This window comes from Physella acuta, unplaced genomic scaffold (assembly GCF_028476545.2).
Source record: "Physella acuta isolate Inbredline_101_S28 unplaced genomic scaffold, ASM2847654v3 ptg000794l, whole genome shotgun sequence".
Lineage (NCBI taxonomy): Eukaryota > Metazoa > Mollusca > Gastropoda > Physidae > Physella > Physella acuta.
The window spans coordinates 57651-75174 of record NW_026732312.1 but is presented as its reverse complement, the minus strand read 5'-3'; the positions used below and the strand labels follow the sequence as shown (position 1 = coordinate 75174).

The window sequence follows — 17524 nt, the reverse complement described above, 5'->3', positions numbered from 1 at the left end:
CACTCTCTGTTTAAGAATTATAGAATGTCTGAAGCCAATATAAAATAGCTGAAATTTGATGTGGAGCTTTAGACCTAATGAAAACAATGTATGCCTTATTTTGGCATTATTATTATTCAGCAGGCCTATTAAATAATTATAAATAGTCCGTCATATAATCATAAGTCGAAATAACTAGTGGTCATTCACCGATGGCAAATATGGATTAGTTAACATGTGCCTACTACACTCACGATTGTGGCGACATGCCCTGTCTTTATCTCCAGTTTGTTTTCTAACAAGAACATCTAGAACAAACAATTCTAGTAGATACGGTCTTCAGCGGTTGGTGGTGCGCGTGGAAGCCCTGGGTGGGGTGGGGTGGGGTGGGGGGGGGGGGTAAATGAAGAGGAAATCGCCAACAGACCAGACCGTATGTAGATTTTTTCCTGCAGATGACCAGTGATGTAGGGCCTACGTTGTCACGAGTGATAAGCTATTTGAATGGTTCAAAGTATTCTTCTATGCTGTTAGATTGGATTGGCCCGGAGGGGGTGGGGGGGTGGGGCGCTTCAGGCATCTCGCCCGGATGGTGGTGGTGGTGGTACATCCACTGCATATAGAAAATATATTGACAACAACCAGTGTCCTTTAAAAGATGGGAGGGGTTTAAGTAAGAATAGAACAATTAAAAAGAAAAGAACATAAACAAAAAGCACACAAATGCAGGCCTACATGGATCATAAATGTGGGAAACGATGAGCCACTCAGGGGGACTACATCACGTGAAAAATATGTATAACCACCAGAACACACATAGGCACGTTGCTTGTTAAAGACTGAGAGAGCAAGATGTACAGATCGGCAAGTCCTATAATTTCAAATTTTTTTTTTAAGATCCATCATTATTTACAACTAGTTATAAGTGCATTGCCGGAGGGGGAGGGGAATACTTAAATAATGTACTTCTATTTCCTTCATTTTCTACAGTTCACTGGTTTTTAGAAATTCCAAGGTAGGTAATTCTGTCCCATCAGTGCTTACCATCAACAGGTAAGTTTCGAGTTTCAGGTGAATTCCCAAAGGTAATAATAATATTCTATTTTTAGTACAGTATCATTATGGGAATGACCAGAAGAATTTTATAAACTTTATCACTGAAAACATTCATTGAGTGAATTAGTATCATTTCAGCACTAGATCTTGATGTGCTTAAATCTTATTTTTCTTGTGTGAACAGTGCTTTGGGAACTCATTAACAGAGAGCATTGTTTTTTTTTTAAGAGATCAGATGTTGTCAGACATTAGAGATAGCTCTAATTTTCTAAAAATGCAATGTTAATAGAAAAATCAAAACAATCTGTTGTTACATGTTTTTTTATTCTTAGTTCATCAACAAGAATAGTTTTAACATTCTTAAAGAAATAATAAACATTACTTAGTGAATAACACAATCATATTCTACTTTTTTTTAAAGTGATAACATTATCAAAAAGCATGTTGACACCTCAATTAGCTAACAGAAAACAAACTCCTTAGTCATTAACTTACTTAAACAACTATACAAGATGCTATTTTATTATAGTATGTACACAAAATAAGCTAAGAAAATGTTTCCAAGAAATTTTTAGAAAATTGTAAATGTGTCTCACAAGTATTTCAAGTTAAAATTAAAACATTAAATACACAAATTATTTTATTGGTACTAAAAACATGTTATAATAAAAATAATGATTTTTATGTACAGCAAAAGATGCAGCAAAAATTACATATTCAACAAAGATTGCTAATCAGTTTAGAACTAAGCTTTTTAAAATCTGAAGTTTAAGACATTTTAAAAAAACTTTTAAGCTTTAACCCAACAGACATTATGATAATGTAAGTTCTGTTTAGTTCTAGCCCGGAATACTCTTATAATCATACAAAAATTAAGCATACAAATCTTCCCTGTCAGCCCCTGCCTGTTCATGCTCCTCCATCTGGCTGAAGAACAGGAAATGAGATGGACGATGAATCTCATGGTAAAACTCCTTGGGGTTGGAGAGCTGAAGCTCATACTTCATGTTAGGATCATGACGAACACCTGCCAATCAGAAGACATACCCCATCAACAGTGTACTCACAAAATTACAATCATTACCTACACAATCACCAGTTGTAGATCACAAGAACATCAAAACAATTTATAGTTTTAAGAAGTAAACTTTGCTTTCACTTGTCACTATTTGATGTAAAATAAGTTTGACAAACTTAGGCCAATTAGATTACACATGCTACTAAAAATAAACTTACCCATGAAATTGTAATTCCAAGAGTTCTGAGCAGGCACCATGAAAAATGCCAAGAATCTGTCAGACAACAGCATCTGCACACGTTCATAATGGGAGGGGAGATAACCCTTAGGGTTGTTACCAGTGTCTTTGTTTTGTCTTCCCCATTCATAACCACTGGGTGTTAATTTGTAGGCTGTCAGTGAACATGAGCCTGGAGTAAAACTGTGGAGAGAATCATGCAAAGGTCAGCAATAAGGCTTTCAGTCATGGGGAGAACTACATACAAGACAGCATTAAGGCTACCAATCATGCAAAAAATGAGGCACATCATTGTCTTTGGGTTATGTGGAACATGAATTTGAGGCTTTCAGACAAGGCGAGCTGACTGCTTATTATGAAGTTCAGCTCCTGTACCCCAGGACAACAGTATAGGCTAGTAAGCAGGGGACAGCCACCCATCTAGAAAATTCCAAAATCAAAACAACTACTGCCTAGTACATGTTTGTAGCACACCCAGAAAGAAAACCAGGCTGAAATTTGATTCAACAGGCCATTTGGCAAACAACACTGTTACATAAGAATGTTGGTTTGTTTGATTAAGAACAAAGGAGAAAAAGTTGTGAGACAAAGTTGTGATTATAACTGTCAAAGTTGATTCACATGTTTGGATACCATCAAAGCCAAAAAATAGTTTTAAAAAGCCTTTAAACTGTTACCTGCAAGTGATGACTACAGTCTTTTCTCCATCCCATGAGGGGTTGTCTGCCATAATTTTAGCATGAGTTGTGATGTCTTGTGGTGCTAACTGTGGCAACTCATTGGGCTGTGTGTGGATCCAGCCAAGTGGTTCCATTTCCTAGGTTAAAAATAAATAACACTAAAAATATGCACCTTTCAAAATTTAAAAAATATATCGGATGTATTTATAAACATAAATATATAATATGGCACTAGTGACCAACTCACATTGAGATATTCATGAGATGGTGAGAGATTAGGTAGGTGAACAGTCTGATGGGTTCCCCACTGTGGAGGCATTACAATACATCTGATTTCTTTCACTTGAGGGTTATCTGGTGGACTGACCCCATACAAGTAGCCAGCAATCTGAAATAGGTTTCAATAAAATAGCTACATCTAAACACAACAAATCAATTTAGATTGCACTTTTACTTGTTTTTGCAAATTAGATTTTAGATTCCACCTTGATAGTAAATAAAAACTTACTTGAGCTCTGAGATCAGAGATTATAATAAACTTCTTGAGAACATTCTTGGGCAGGATGTAAGTGTAACCTGTTTCTTTGATGTCATCTGAGCTGACATAAATGTGATTTGTGCGCAGATGCAAATTAGTGGCAGAGATGGCCCTAACACGCCATTCTGTCTTGGATGAGAAGGTAGCAGTTTCATGGTTGGATGTGGTGGTGGTGATAATCTCATCACCATGTTTGTTGACAGTGCGTGTGGTGGTTGCTGTCATCTGAGATTGTTCTTTAGTCTGTTTCTCAATTTCAGCAATTTGCTGTCTCTGGGCACTTGGGGCTGAGATCTCCATACCAAGAATGATGTCACGGGTCTCAGATTGGGTTAGTGAGCTCACATTCACACTAAAACAATAAGATAGTTATTTAACTTCAAGTTAAGCAGTTTTCCAACTAACTCAATTTAATAACTAGAAATTGAAGTAACTCAATATACATGTAAAAAATAAACAAATTAATAAACAAAAGTGTTTCTTACTTGTTCTTCTTGCCATAATCAGCAAGAATCAAATCTTTAAGCTGTACTTCAATCTTCATCCATTCCTCATCAGATAGTGTAGGCCAGATGTGATGTGCTTCTGTTAGAGTGGTTTTATCTGGCTTTAGAAGTATCTTTGTCTTGTCATTGTTGACATGAAGAGCTCTCAATATCAAGATCAGACGTGAGAAGGCCTAAAATATTAAAAACATTTAGCATGTTTTATAACAAACTTTTAAAATCAATTTTTAATTCTGATAATGATATAAAATGTATAAATTAACAATCTTGAAATAAAGTATTACAGTGTAGGATGAGATGGTTTTCAGCCAGTCATCATAAAGGTTAAACAAAACCATCTGTGGCTCAGTGGCTTTCAAGATCAGGTCACCAAATTTCTCAACTTTGAGACAAGCCTGGAATGGCAACTGGAGTTCACTGCCTTTGATGACAATGTTGGGGAAATCAAGCAAGTGAACCTGGAAATGTACAAAGAAATAGTTGAAACCATGTTACATTTATATTTATAAAATTTACACTTTCTGATTTTCAGTCCAGAAAAACCTCACCTCAAGAGGATCCAACATGCCCTTGCGTGTTACAATAATTTGTTTAGGCTGCTCTTCAACAGGCAGAGACCTAATCAAGGCTGCAACCTCTTCGGCTGTCTTCCACTTGGCAAGCTGACCTAAACGTTTCTGGCCTGCCCATACAGATGTGTGAATGATCTTAAGGAAAAGTTGACCAGTGCGAGGATTGAAAATAAAGATGGCCCCATTGATTGGCTTGGTGGTTAAATTGCCTTCAAAAGTCTGTGGAATAAGAAAAAATTTTTGTAAAATATATTTTCATTGGGTAACATGATTCATTATGTTTGTAGTAAATAAACAAAGGGTGTACCTTATGAATCGTGACTCTGTACACATTAGTGTCATCAACAAACCAAATGATTTGGTTAGAGAAAAGTTCACCATAGTTCTGAGAGCTGAGGTAAGGTTCAGTTGGTTCAGAGGAATACAGCTGAAGTCCCTTACGGATACGTTCTCTCAAGACATACAAAGCTGGATTAGCTTTCATGATTTTAGCCATGGCTTGCTGAATCAAAGGTTTGGCTCCAGGAAACCAGTTTCCATAAGCACTAAAAGTAAGAGAACAACACCATTACCAATCAGACAAAGAATTTTTTTAAAAGAAAGCAAACACATTTTTATTAGACATTGTTAAAAAATGTTCTGAGCAAGCAGTTTTTACCTGTGTAAATTATAAGCCAGATCTACAGCAATAAGTAGACCAGTAGGAGAGGGATAGATACTCATGTTATCAGTTGTGTAGTCCAAAAATTTGGCTCTGGCATATCTCTCCACATCATGAGAGTCATAGTCTCCCCAACGGAGTTGAACATCAATCCAATACTTCTGTGTTGTTGTTCCATCCATTACATCTCTACAGAGAGAAAATGGTGTATAGATTAGTTTCCAATTAACCAATTTAAAATAATATAGCTTTCTTTAACATGAAGAATCACTCACTTTGTGTCTGCTAATAAAGATGGTTTTGAAACATTCCACTTGTATGCAGCAAACAGCTGAATGTCGGCACAAGAACTGTTCATCTTGTATGACTTTCGAGGGTGGATTGTTTCTTTCTGTACTGTTTCTATTTCAAGAGCATCCAGTTCTTGATCAAATACCTACAATAAAACATTTTGTAGCACCATTGACAACATACTGCATGTTTTAAAAAAAAAAGACTAAAAGAGGGAATTGTCAAACAGAGTAATGAAAATCACAATAAGACAATAGCTACCTGACATAAATCCATAACAATGCTCTCATGGATCTTCTGCCACAAGTGAGCCCTAAAGATCTGAATCAGAGAAATCTTTAATGTTGGAATCTTTCCGTGCATAAAGATACCAGTCAGATCAAGTTGTACCTGGAAACCCACATACACCTGTAGAAAAAAGGGAAAATTAAGGTTATTGAGTGTCTCAAATGTTATGAACACATTCCTATCCAGATATAAAAATTGAAAGTTAACTTACATTAGCTCTGTTGATTGTTGGAGACCACCACAGTGTGAAACGGCGATTTGGAATTTGATTCAAACCAGATCTCTGAGCATTTGTCAACTTTTTGTACTTCATGGACTCTTCAAAACCGCTGGCTCTTTCCCTAAAAATTTAAGGAAAATAGACTTTGTTACAAAAAAATAATTTCTTAATGTAAGTTTAAAAATACAACGTGGACAAAATGTGGATAGATGATTAAGTATAAATATATACACACCAGAAAAGACCCTCCCATGTAGGGAAGTAGGTGCCCTTAAAGAGTGTATGTTCTAGAATACCCTCCACACCCCCAAGAGCTTGAATCATGTCTGTCCTGTAGTTGTTCAAGTTCCAGAGCTTTCCGTCATGACGCTGATGAGTCCACCAGAAAGGATTTTGTTTCAGCACCTGTAAAGTTTAGAAATTGGCAATTTGTAATATAATTATTGCCACAAGTTTTACATTGGAACACTTGGCTCAATTACAGTGTTAATATATTTTCTATTCCTCATTTTGGTATGCTTCTTTATTTTCAAAAATGTATCATGCAGTATCTATCTTCATAGTGTAAAACACTAACTTTTAATTAAGTGTATCAGTTGATTTATAAATAACTAACATTACTTAATTGTAAAATTACCTGGTATTGTTTAAAATCTGTCCTGACTCTCCAACCCTTGTCATAAGCTAGGGTCTGTTTGTCTTTCTGGAAAAGAGTATTGATACGTGGGATACCACGGTCCCAGCTGTCTTCCAAATCTTCTAAAGTCAAACGTCGATTCTGGGCATTAGCTTCATGCCTCTTCAATGCATACTCTGCCCATACTCTCTGTGAATCAATAAACTCACTCTCCCATGGCATGATGTATCTGTTAAAATAGTAATTACAATCAATACATGTAAATTACTAACAGTAAAACACAGTTTTAAATGACAAAATACACTAGTATAATGATAATTGAGCAGTTGTTATTACCTGTAGAGATTAGGAATGAGCTGGTCCTCATCATGAGACATACCAGACAAGAAATGGGTGATTCCAACATCTGTCTGTTTTGACCATCTCAAATCAGACTGAGGAATCAACACATGGCCCATGGACAACATGCCCAAACCTCCTAGCTCCTTTGGAGTGTAGAAGACAACAGGAGGAAAACGACTTGGCATTTTTGAGTTGAGGCCAATCTTGATACGGGTCTGGATCTTGTTTTCACACTTGACCAGTAGATCTAACAACTCCTGTGTGTTGACCACAGCTTCCCTGAAGTAGGTCATCAGTCCAATCAATGCAGTGTTCCATTTGTTCACAATCTGATCAAATATTTGAGAAGGATGTTCTTTATTGACCATACATTTATTACACCAACAAAAAGAGCAACAAATTGACCAAGACAATAAATTTCTTAACAGAACATCCATTTTAACACCAAATTTTTCATGTTTACCTTTGTAAAAGTTGTAGAGCCTGAAGCCATGAGAATTTGCCTAACTCTGTTGTGGAATTTACCCATAGAATCTTCGTCTACTCTCAGAAAGCACTGAGCTGTTCTCTCTTTTGTTACCTAAAATATATCACAAATGCTTACTTTGTTTTATGAGATTACTAAGTGAATGTAACATGACTGTTAAAATAAGATGAAAAGTACGATTTATCAAATGAACAAGTGAAAAATGTAAAACCTCATTCTGTAAATTCCAGACCCCATCTTTGTGTGTGAACTCCTCATGCTGAGTTCTGCACTTAGGAAGGATACGACATTCAAAGCCACACATGTTGAACAACAAATTGGGGTTGTCTTTGCTGTAAACTGACACAAAGCTTGCATCCCACTGAATAGTGGTCACAGACCTTGGAAGACGATTCTTTATGTCCCAAAAAACAGCACGCCCCCTGTAATTACAATAATTTTGTTTTCAGAAAATAGCGAGTACCACTTAAAAAACACTACTTGCTGAAATGATGCCAATAGTATCTGGATAAATTCCATAAATAAAACTCACAAGTTGACATCATGCTTCATGAGTCTCATGCGGGAATCTCTGGGCCAACACTTTTTGTTGTTGTAGCCAACAATGTTTTCATTGTTAGGATCTGGATGCTCTGTCAAGTAACGCTGAATTAAATCACGAGCCTCTTCAGCTGAAAATCTGGAATTAAAAAAAAACAATAATAACTCCTCTGTGTTAGCTTAACATGTTTACTTCAAAAACTATGTTTTAACTTCTGACATAATTTCCTATTAAATATAATTAGAAATAAAAATAATCAACCTGAAGAAAATGTGAATTCTATCGATGTAACGAGAGTATAGTCTGATTGGATGAGCTTGTTCGGTCACAACATTCTGAAATAGTTTTTTAAAAAAATGGTCCTGAGACAAGTGTGACAATATTAGGGCCAAACTAGTCTGAGTTTCTAAGACAAGAACTAACCTGGAATGTGAGGAAGTCATTAGGTAACTGAGGTGGTCCTGCCATCTCACTGGCTCTGTGGAGGCCAAGGACTAGAAGGTCTAAGACCAGGCCATAGTACTGAACAATGAAAGATGCAAACTGCAAACCCCTGATGATACCATAGGAGTTGGTGTGGTTCATGTCCTAAATAGAAAGTTTTAAACAGTCTATTGAAACACACTATGTATTAGTTTGGAATAATTGAAATTGAATAATGAATAAAAAAATTTAAACTATATAGGAAAAAATTGCAACAAAAATAAATTTCAAACAAAATCTTACTTTGTAGTTAATGACCACATTGTTTTTGGCAGTCATGTAATCAGCAATGTTGTGATCCACAATGAGACGCAACAACCTGTTCAGCAGGGTCAAATCAATTTTTTCATACATCTTTACAAAGCTTGATTCCATCATAACATTGCATTCTCCTTCACCAGTTTCCCAAACATCTTGTAGGTTATTGATGCCTTTATATTGAATATAGTAAAGCAATTAACAGATGTTAAAACAGACTAAAAAGTATATTAAAACTTCTTAGCTTAATGTATATTTTACTTAAAATGATTAGAGGTAAGAAGCAATAAGTAGAACATTAAGGTACCTTGACACCATTTGTAAGTCAACAATGGAGGAGGTTCAGAGTCTGAGGGCTTGATCCATGGTGGGAATAGTCTGCGCTTGTCAGCTTCATACCATAGGTACTGATCAAGGTATGCATCAGTTATCTTCTCCAGTGGTTCAACATCATAAACAGGGATTAAATGGCTGTACAAGTCCATGAACTCAATGCCAACCTGAAAATGCACTCACTCACATTAGTTCACATCCTATTTATTTTAACTTTAAAATATTACATCTACAACTTAGGTTGCTTACCTCTTTAAAAGCTCTTTGAGTGAGCAGGTGACGTTTAATTCTTGACAAAGCTTCATGGGGGTTATCAAAAGCTTGTTCAATCAGACCTAATTCCTCTCTCTGGGACTGATTCAATCTACTTTTCACACTAAAATAGAATTAAAAGTAATAACATTTTTAAATTTTATAGTTAAGTGATTGAAATAAAAATTCTAAATTATTAATACAGAAAAAACTATTAAAATATATTTTACTCAAGAGTACCTGTAGGCTTCTTTCAGTCTTTCTAAAGCTAAGATGAGCAGCTTGGTGTCATGTTTGTATGACAGAGGAGGGAATGGGATAGGTGAGAATCTTCTGCTTTCTAGCCAGTGAACCATAGTTGTGTAAATAGCAACAGCCTCTTCAGCAGTAATGTATGGTCCATCTTTCAAGTAATTGTGTTGTCTTTCTTGCTCAGCCTTGATACAAAAAAAAAATGTAACTGTTAGCAAGCTCCAGAATTGTTTTTTCAAACGTAACACCATAAAATAACATCTTAACTAATCAAATGTTAAAATGCTTTAAATATAAGAAATGATTAGTTACCTTCAGATACAATCTGGTAAGACGTCCCAAGTTTTTCTTACACACAGTTTTGTCCACAGTGGCTCCTCTCCTGATCCTCTCTCTGTTGTAATGGGCTGTGTTAGTCCACCAGTCAGCTTTAGCTTTGACGTAACGGAGAATCATATTTTCTATTGGTGTTGGGAGCCCAGGTACCTTTCATGACATAACCAAATTTAAGTGGTTATATGAAAATATGCATTGAAAAACTTTAACAAATTAATTGTTAAAATTTTTAAAACATTTATAACAATACTAAATCTGAACAGACTAGGATTTGCACACAAAATGACAACAAACTTTATAAATGTTTCAAGAAAGTAAAAGTCGAGTGTAAAATGAGTGGAATAATATGCCTTTAATCCTTAGCATAGGAAAAGATCTCAGGTCAAGATGTTCAAAACAAATTAGCACAAAGATTGGACTAAGAAACATTCCACAGACCTATATCCACAGTGATGCAGTGTGGTAAGTAAAAAGCATTACCTTCCATGGAATATTGGCTTTCCAACATCTCCAAGCCTCTGATAAGTGCTGCAGGATGGTTCTAGCTTTGTTTTGTTTGATTCCTTCAGGCATCATGTCAAGAATGTCATGCATAACCTGCAAACACACAGCACTTTATTAATAATGGGTAAAGATGTGGAATATATTGGCTAATAATAAATTGCAATTACTATATACAAAGATAAATAGATATAAAATTACACCCAACATGGAGGTTAACCCAGTCTTTAGAATGACAAGAACAGTATAGAAAATGTCTACTTACAGCAGCTCTCAACTCCAAATCAAAATGGCTCTCCACTCTTTGTTTAGTAACAGTTTTTGCAACACCTTTGCTGTGGCGACCCTCAAATTGACGAGACAGCAGATTTCCAAGCCAGCGCTCAAGAAGAGGTGTGATACCTCTCATGAAGAACATCCAGACTCTCCAACCAGGAGCCCAGAAGCCACAGCCTGGACCTTTCCCTACAGGACCCTAAAAAGGTCAAAGGACAACATTATTGAGGTTATTCAATCACTCAATATCAACAAAAGCACTAAGTGTTTCTTATTACAAGATCTGTTTTATAAACAGAAATGACAGTTAATTTCTTCAAGAAAAAAAGCAACAACAAAAAGCAGGAAAATCATGTGTAACTTGACAATAACTTACAGTGTTGAATCTGTAATAAATCAAATGTTTGAGATCTTTGCACATCCTAATCTGTCTCATCAGTTTGTATTTGTATCTGTACATACCAGTCAACTGGCCCACATGAGCAAACACATATTGCAAACCATCAGCAAGCTGAAACCAAGTAATTCAAATTACAATATTAAGTAAAGCTTATAATAAATGAGTAATTACCATGCATATAATTAAGAAAGGGATTCATTTCTTTAAAAATTCACTGAAAACAAGCTTAAATAGGTATAGTAATAATTAGAAAAAGAGCAAGTTAGAGAATAGTTATTGTGCTAAGTAAAAAGAGTATGACAACAAACCTGATAGGCATCCACATTGCCAAGTCTGTACTGCACGTGGCTATCAATGATGAGTTTAGAGAGACGAAGAATTTCACGGCACAAATGAAAAGCATTGCCGAAACGAGACTTCTTACGTTCCTAATAGTTGAAACAATAACAATGGTATTAAAAATTCACAAATTCTTTTTAATTCAAATGTGACTAAATATGTATATACATATATGTATATATATATATGAATGTGAGTGTGTGTGTGAATTTATCTCAAATTTGTTAATATTGTACCTTTGTTGTGAGCGTTTTCACAGGTTTCAGGTTGAAATTGTAGTCCAAATGAAGATAGTTCAAGTTTTTACGATGAATCAAAAGATTCAACATGTTGTAGCCTTGTCTGCAGACTTGTAAGCCAACTTCTAGCCAATCAAGTTGGGTTGTTTGGAAAAACTTTGTTGACTTGAACGATCGGAACAAGTACCTGAAGTGTTTAATCGTATAATGCGTTGTTAAAAATGTTTAAATTATCACACTGATTAAAGTTTCAACCAAAGCCAAAGTCATAAATAATGCCTACCTCTTTTTCTGTGCCTTGGGTGGCCTATGTTTGAGGGCATTTAAAACATAGTATTTGAGAAGCTTCTGGTAAGATACTCTCACTTTTACTGGCATCCCAGCTGGGCAGTGTTCTCTGTACCTAATAGGAGAATTTATTTATAAGTCATTAAAGAAATTCTTTCACAGATTGAAGTAAATTATTCATAATAGAAAAATATTTGTGTTCTTACCATGATTTTACCAGGGGTACATCAATGGCTCTACGTGTTCGGCCTGATCTTAAGTTAAAAGGTCTAGGTGCCCATAAGAGAGCAATGCCATTGGCTGTATTGTCTGTATACAGAGGTGTATCTTGAAGAAAAGGCTGCACAAATTCTGGTAGTTCAAACTCTTCATCATCTTCTGGAAGAGGCTCAGCAAGCTTTTATGATAAAAAATAATAAAATATATTGTTTCTGGATTTTTCTAAAGGAATATTGTTTTTGAAAAAGAAAAACTTTAAAAGAAAGTTATTAGTACTTCTATTAACACTTACTCAAGTTTTATTTATTTATTTTAACCATATCTTTTTTAAAAAGTCAGATCAAATAGACACACCTTTGTTGCTTGCCTGTGAGAAATTGGGTTGATCAAAGGATCAAAATAAAATGCTGGGAGATCAGGATCTTCAGTTTTAATAAAGACAACATTTGGCTCATGGTACCTGCAGAGAAAAAAAAATTATCTAAATAAAAAATGAAACAAATATGCTCTTGTGCAGAAAGTACAATGTTACACAGAAATGTTTACCAATAATAAGTAACACATACTTTAGTTCACAATATTTTCTTAAAACAAATCATGACTAACCATGAAAGATGTACTTGATATGGAATATTGTTGTACAAATAGGGAAAAGCAATGCGGTATTCTGTTCTCACTGGTTGTCTGATGATAATTTTGTTGATGTCATTGAATTCATTCCAATCCTCATCTCTGTAATTAAAATTAGTACAAAAATAACCTTTGATTAAACTGTAACACACATATACACTTTTTAAAAATAATTAATTAAAAAGCCTACTCACTGAAGCTCTTTATCTTTGACTAGTGGCTCAAACTTTGGACCACCAGGGATGGCAAGGTTCAGAGCTTTTGCTGTGAAAAATGACTTCAGGTCAAAAAGGTAAAAGTAATTGTTATCCACCAGATCTGTGAGGAGTTGATTTGCCATTCTGTACAACACTGACATGATTGGCAAAGTCAGGTTCCATCTACGGTAGGTGCTGCCATTCACATGTCTACAAATAGCAGATAGTAATCATTTAAGTTACAGCACAAAGCAATTTAAATACAAAAATTTATAAAACTAGTTTAAAAGAGAAATAAAAACAGAGAAAAACTTACTTGGAATCTATTAATGGTTTGTGATCATAGTACCACTCCATAACAGCTTTGTCTTCTTCAGGATCCATTTCCATTTGTATAGGTTCAAGAGGCTCTACTTCCATGACGTTATCAGCATAGTCAAGAGGAGGTTCTTCATCATCAAATGGTGGAAATCTCATGCGTTTGAAGTGCCTACGATCTCTTTTTTCACGGCGAAGTAAAATCCACATGGATCTGTATTTTTAAATTAGAAATGTATTATCAACGTGAGCTATTTGAAAACTAAAGAAACAAGCACACACACTAGGTGTCTATTTATACTTACCCCCACTGTGATATATACACAGGTTCAATAACCCATGGAATCTCATTAATAAATGTGATGGCACCAGTAATATGATAGAGAACTTTCACATCTCTAATCTGTTCCCATGGCATTGGCATATTTTCTAAAAGTTTGAGAACTGCATGAGGCATGTATTTCAGTGCTCTGAAAAAAAATTAGTAATGATGTAAAAAACTATACCATTGATGTTATTTTGCATTTTTTAGTGATTGGTGATGAGAATACTTTTAAAACAAAAAAAAAATGTATACAATAGTAGTTCATATAACAGTCATTTATATAATTAAATTTCTATTTCATCGCAACATAAATAAAGCTAAATTGTTTATGATTAATGAATGTTACATGATCTTCACATATTTACCCTAAATAAACTCTTTTATCATGTCTAAATTTTCTGTTGGTCATATCTCCATGATCCCTGATGATTTTTCTAACATGTTCTGGTGGCATGTCCTCCTTCTGTGCATCAACAAACCCAAACTTTCGTTTTTCTGCATATCTTTTTGACTGAAGTTGTTGCCATTTTCTTGCTAATAAATCATGGTTAGAAATTGTTTTAAAATTATACATTAATCAGCTTGAAAATAAGCCACAATATTTTTAAGTTTTTATCAAAGGATATAATTTTTTATAATTATTAGCAAAAATAATTTAACATATATTTATTTCTTTAATGTACCTTTCTCCTGCAACTTATCCTCTGACATGTAATCTGGCTGCTTCTGCTGCTGCTTTTGTCCTTGCTGTTGCTGTTGTTGCTGAAGTTGTACCTGGGGTGATTGCTGTACAAATTGGGATGGGATTAACTGAGGCTGCATAGGTTGCTGCATTATAGGAATCTGGCTCAAAATATAGGGCTGTCCCCCTGGCCCAATGACTGTATAGGGGAAAGCCATGATTTACTTTCTGTCTTCAAACCTGTGTAAAGACATGAAAACAAATAGTAAGGAAAAAAGTAATTATTATTCATAACAGATGACTGGGAATAGACACTTTATATATCAAAACGAATAATAAGTTGTTAATATTTGAATGGTATTACAACACCAAAAAGTGACGGAGCATTTGTTAATATTTGAATGGTATTATAACACTAAAAAGCTCCATTAAAATTGTTTCTATGAGCTAAAGACAAACAAATTTGTCAAACTAAAACTTCAAGTTAAAATATCCGATTGGTAGATCTAGATGAAAATAAAAATGTATCCTTAAAAGGCTAAAAATATTTCAATGCTCGTCATAGGCCTACTCTATGCATTTGTAAATTTTATCAATGCAATGTTTCTTAATTTATTTTTCAGCTTTTTTAAAAAAAAAATTTCAAGCCTGATTTTGTACAGATAGACAGGAGAAGAAATAGACAAAAATCATATGGTTCAGGACATTGAGGCTCCTCTAAAAGATTTATTGATTTATTGTTTGTTACAGATTAGATAGCACAGTACCATAAATGCATTTAGTCGGGTTATTAGATTTATAATTTTAGAAAATCTAGCAAGTAGTAGGTTTGTAGTCTAAACTAAACTCTGTCCACTTTACTATGAACTTTGAAAAGCTATTATTTGTGCTATAAATCTATGTCACATGTCCAAAAGAGGTAAATAATAAGAGTCTAAGTCTAAATTACTCAATTTTAATTTAGGTTTAAGATGGGTTTTCTTTAGGCCTAGGACCTAGGCCTAAATTTTTTAATTTTTTTTTTTTTTATTGCTTGAAAAAGATTAGCTGCAAACATGATTATGGACAATTTAGAATAAAAATAAAGTGTTTGAAAGAATGTCTTGATTACTCTTGATTTAAAGGTCAACAGAAATAAAATTTAAAAGTCTTTAAGTTTATGAATGACTTTTAAAAACAAAGTCTCCTTAAAACGATTTACATTTACGAATAAAAACAGGCAAGGCATTGCTTATCGAGAACAGGTAACTTTTTTAAAAGGCACCATTTTCATGCGTTTGCAAGTTTGATTTACATTTTCACGATGCATAACACACTGTATAGCTATTTATGAACTAAAAATGTGCACATAAATTTATTTACTAGGTTACACAGATTGTATCGTATACCTAACAAGCGGGTAAATAATTGCCAATCTCAAACATAAAACACAATGTTGACAACAAAATGGCGATTGGAGTTCGTTTCTTCTGCGAAATAACAACTAAAAACAAATGTGCTTGTCCAATAAAGATACGGTACAATTAATTTTTTATTTTATTTTAGGATCTCATTTGAAAAAGAAATGTCATTCACTTTATATAATGAACTTAATTTTGGTTACCCTATTTTTTTTTGGAAAATATGAATAATAATACAGTATTCACGTAATAACTAGATCTATCAGCCTTGTTTTTTTACTTTCTCGTATATACGAAGTATAGAGAAAGTCTTGTAATCGTGCAAAAAAAAAAAAAAAAAAAAAAATCGAGATTTTTACAAATCTCGACGTTTTACACCTCACTGATACGGAAAAAACATAATTTTGCAATCTTGTCCGTATGTCTGTGTGACTGTCTGTGTGTTTGTCTGTCTGTCTGTCCGTGTGTAAACACGATAACTTGAGTACCGTTACAGCTAGGTTGATGAAATTTCATGTATAAGTATTTTATCAAAATCGTAGATCCGTATCAACTTTTGAGCGATTTCCGATAACCGGAAGTGGTACTTTTCCTACTTTGAATTTTTCAAAAGCCTATAACTTGAGTACTATTTCAGATAGATAAATGAAATTTCACATGTAAGTAAGAGATCTGATTCTCTACCTTCTGTTAAATTTTGAGTAATTTCCGTTGACTGGAAGTAGTACTTTACGCTACTTCCGATTTCTCAAAAAACTAATGTAAATTTTAAAAGTACTAATAATATTGCGCACTATTATGCGCTTTTTTATTTGGCGTTCACATGGTGTGCAATCAATTTGTCTACGAGATTTTATTCTATTTTTAAAACTTTAAGTATTTAAAATGGATTAAAAATCATGTCTATAGCCCGAGTTCACATCCCCTGTTATTTTATATAAGAATATTCGAGAAAGTTTAGGGGAGATCACTTATTTTATTTGAGTGCCTGCTTGGGCTTGTGATTGTATCATTCCCCTACGATATATAGCCTATATATATATATATATATATATATATATATATATATATATATATATATATATATACTCTAGGTCTATATATTTCACACTCTAGTTGGTTGTAATGTGTGCTAAGAAATGTCGGTTACTTAGGCCTAGCTTATCAATCTTTTTTTAAAGTTTGAGTGCGCAACCCACACCCTCCCCATCTACCCGTAATTTTGTGATTATGGGATTTGCGTACTAGATCTATACCTCCATTTTTCTTTTCCTATTTTTAAAGAGAATTTGTGATATATTTTTATTCATATATTTTGGTAACCTTTTTGAGATTCGAATTTTTTACATTTTTTAAAAAAATATTTTATGAAACTTTTAAATCCACATTAGGCAGTTCCATTTGGCGTGTGTGAGAGTGGTTGGGGGGGGGTCTAAGACGGGAGGGGGGTCTAAGACAATGCTCCCCCCTACGCGTGGAGTCATTTATTAACTATCTCTTTCTCAGACTACTTATTCATAAAAATAAGCATTGTTACATTGTGGGTGGTGTCCATAAATGATGTCACACTCGTAGGGGGGTCCGTAATTTTGTGACGGTGTGTGATGAGGGGGGGATCAGATGGTGTGACGTCACACGTTTGCATTATAAAAAAGCAATGTTAGAAAACGAGTATTAACATTTATTGCGCGATTTTAGATAAGAGTTTTAATAAATTGTATTAGGAATTGTTTAAAATACTG

At 34.3% G+C, this 17524-nt stretch overlaps 1 protein-coding gene across 1 annotated transcript; it reads right to left on the bottom strand.

Moving 5' to 3' along the window:
* Positions 1 to 1347: 1347 nt before the first annotated feature.
* Positions 1348 to 15842, bottom strand: LOC131951016 (pre-mRNA-processing-splicing factor 8). The gene is made up of 41 exons (XM_059313272.1): positions 15771 to 15842; positions 14384 to 14622; positions 14066 to 14234; positions 13681 to 13845; positions 13374 to 13589; positions 13055 to 13267; positions 12837 to 12962; positions 12585 to 12690; positions 12218 to 12408; positions 12007 to 12126; positions 11721 to 11910; positions 11454 to 11573; positions 11122 to 11256; positions 10735 to 10944; positions 10449 to 10565; positions 9945 to 10118; positions 9621 to 9817; positions 9378 to 9504; positions 9103 to 9295; positions 8781 to 8968; positions 8478 to 8642; positions 8316 to 8389; positions 8046 to 8192; positions 7725 to 7935; positions 7490 to 7606; positions 7021 to 7355; positions 6685 to 6913; positions 6283 to 6452; positions 6039 to 6168; positions 5801 to 5947; positions 5524 to 5684; positions 5246 to 5437; positions 4895 to 5132; positions 4564 to 4806; positions 4300 to 4473; positions 3995 to 4188; positions 3480 to 3861; positions 3219 to 3359; positions 2969 to 3108; positions 2272 to 2474; positions 1348 to 2062 (listed from the first exon to the last, which is right to left on the bottom strand). The coding sequence occupies exons 2-41, from the start codon at positions 14598 to 14600 to the stop codon at positions 1908 to 1910; spliced, it is 7122 nt and encodes a 2373-aa protein (XP_059169255.1). The 5' UTR covers positions 14601 to 14622; positions 15771 to 15842; the 3' UTR covers positions 1348 to 1907.
* Positions 15843 to 17524: the final 1682 nt, after the last annotated feature.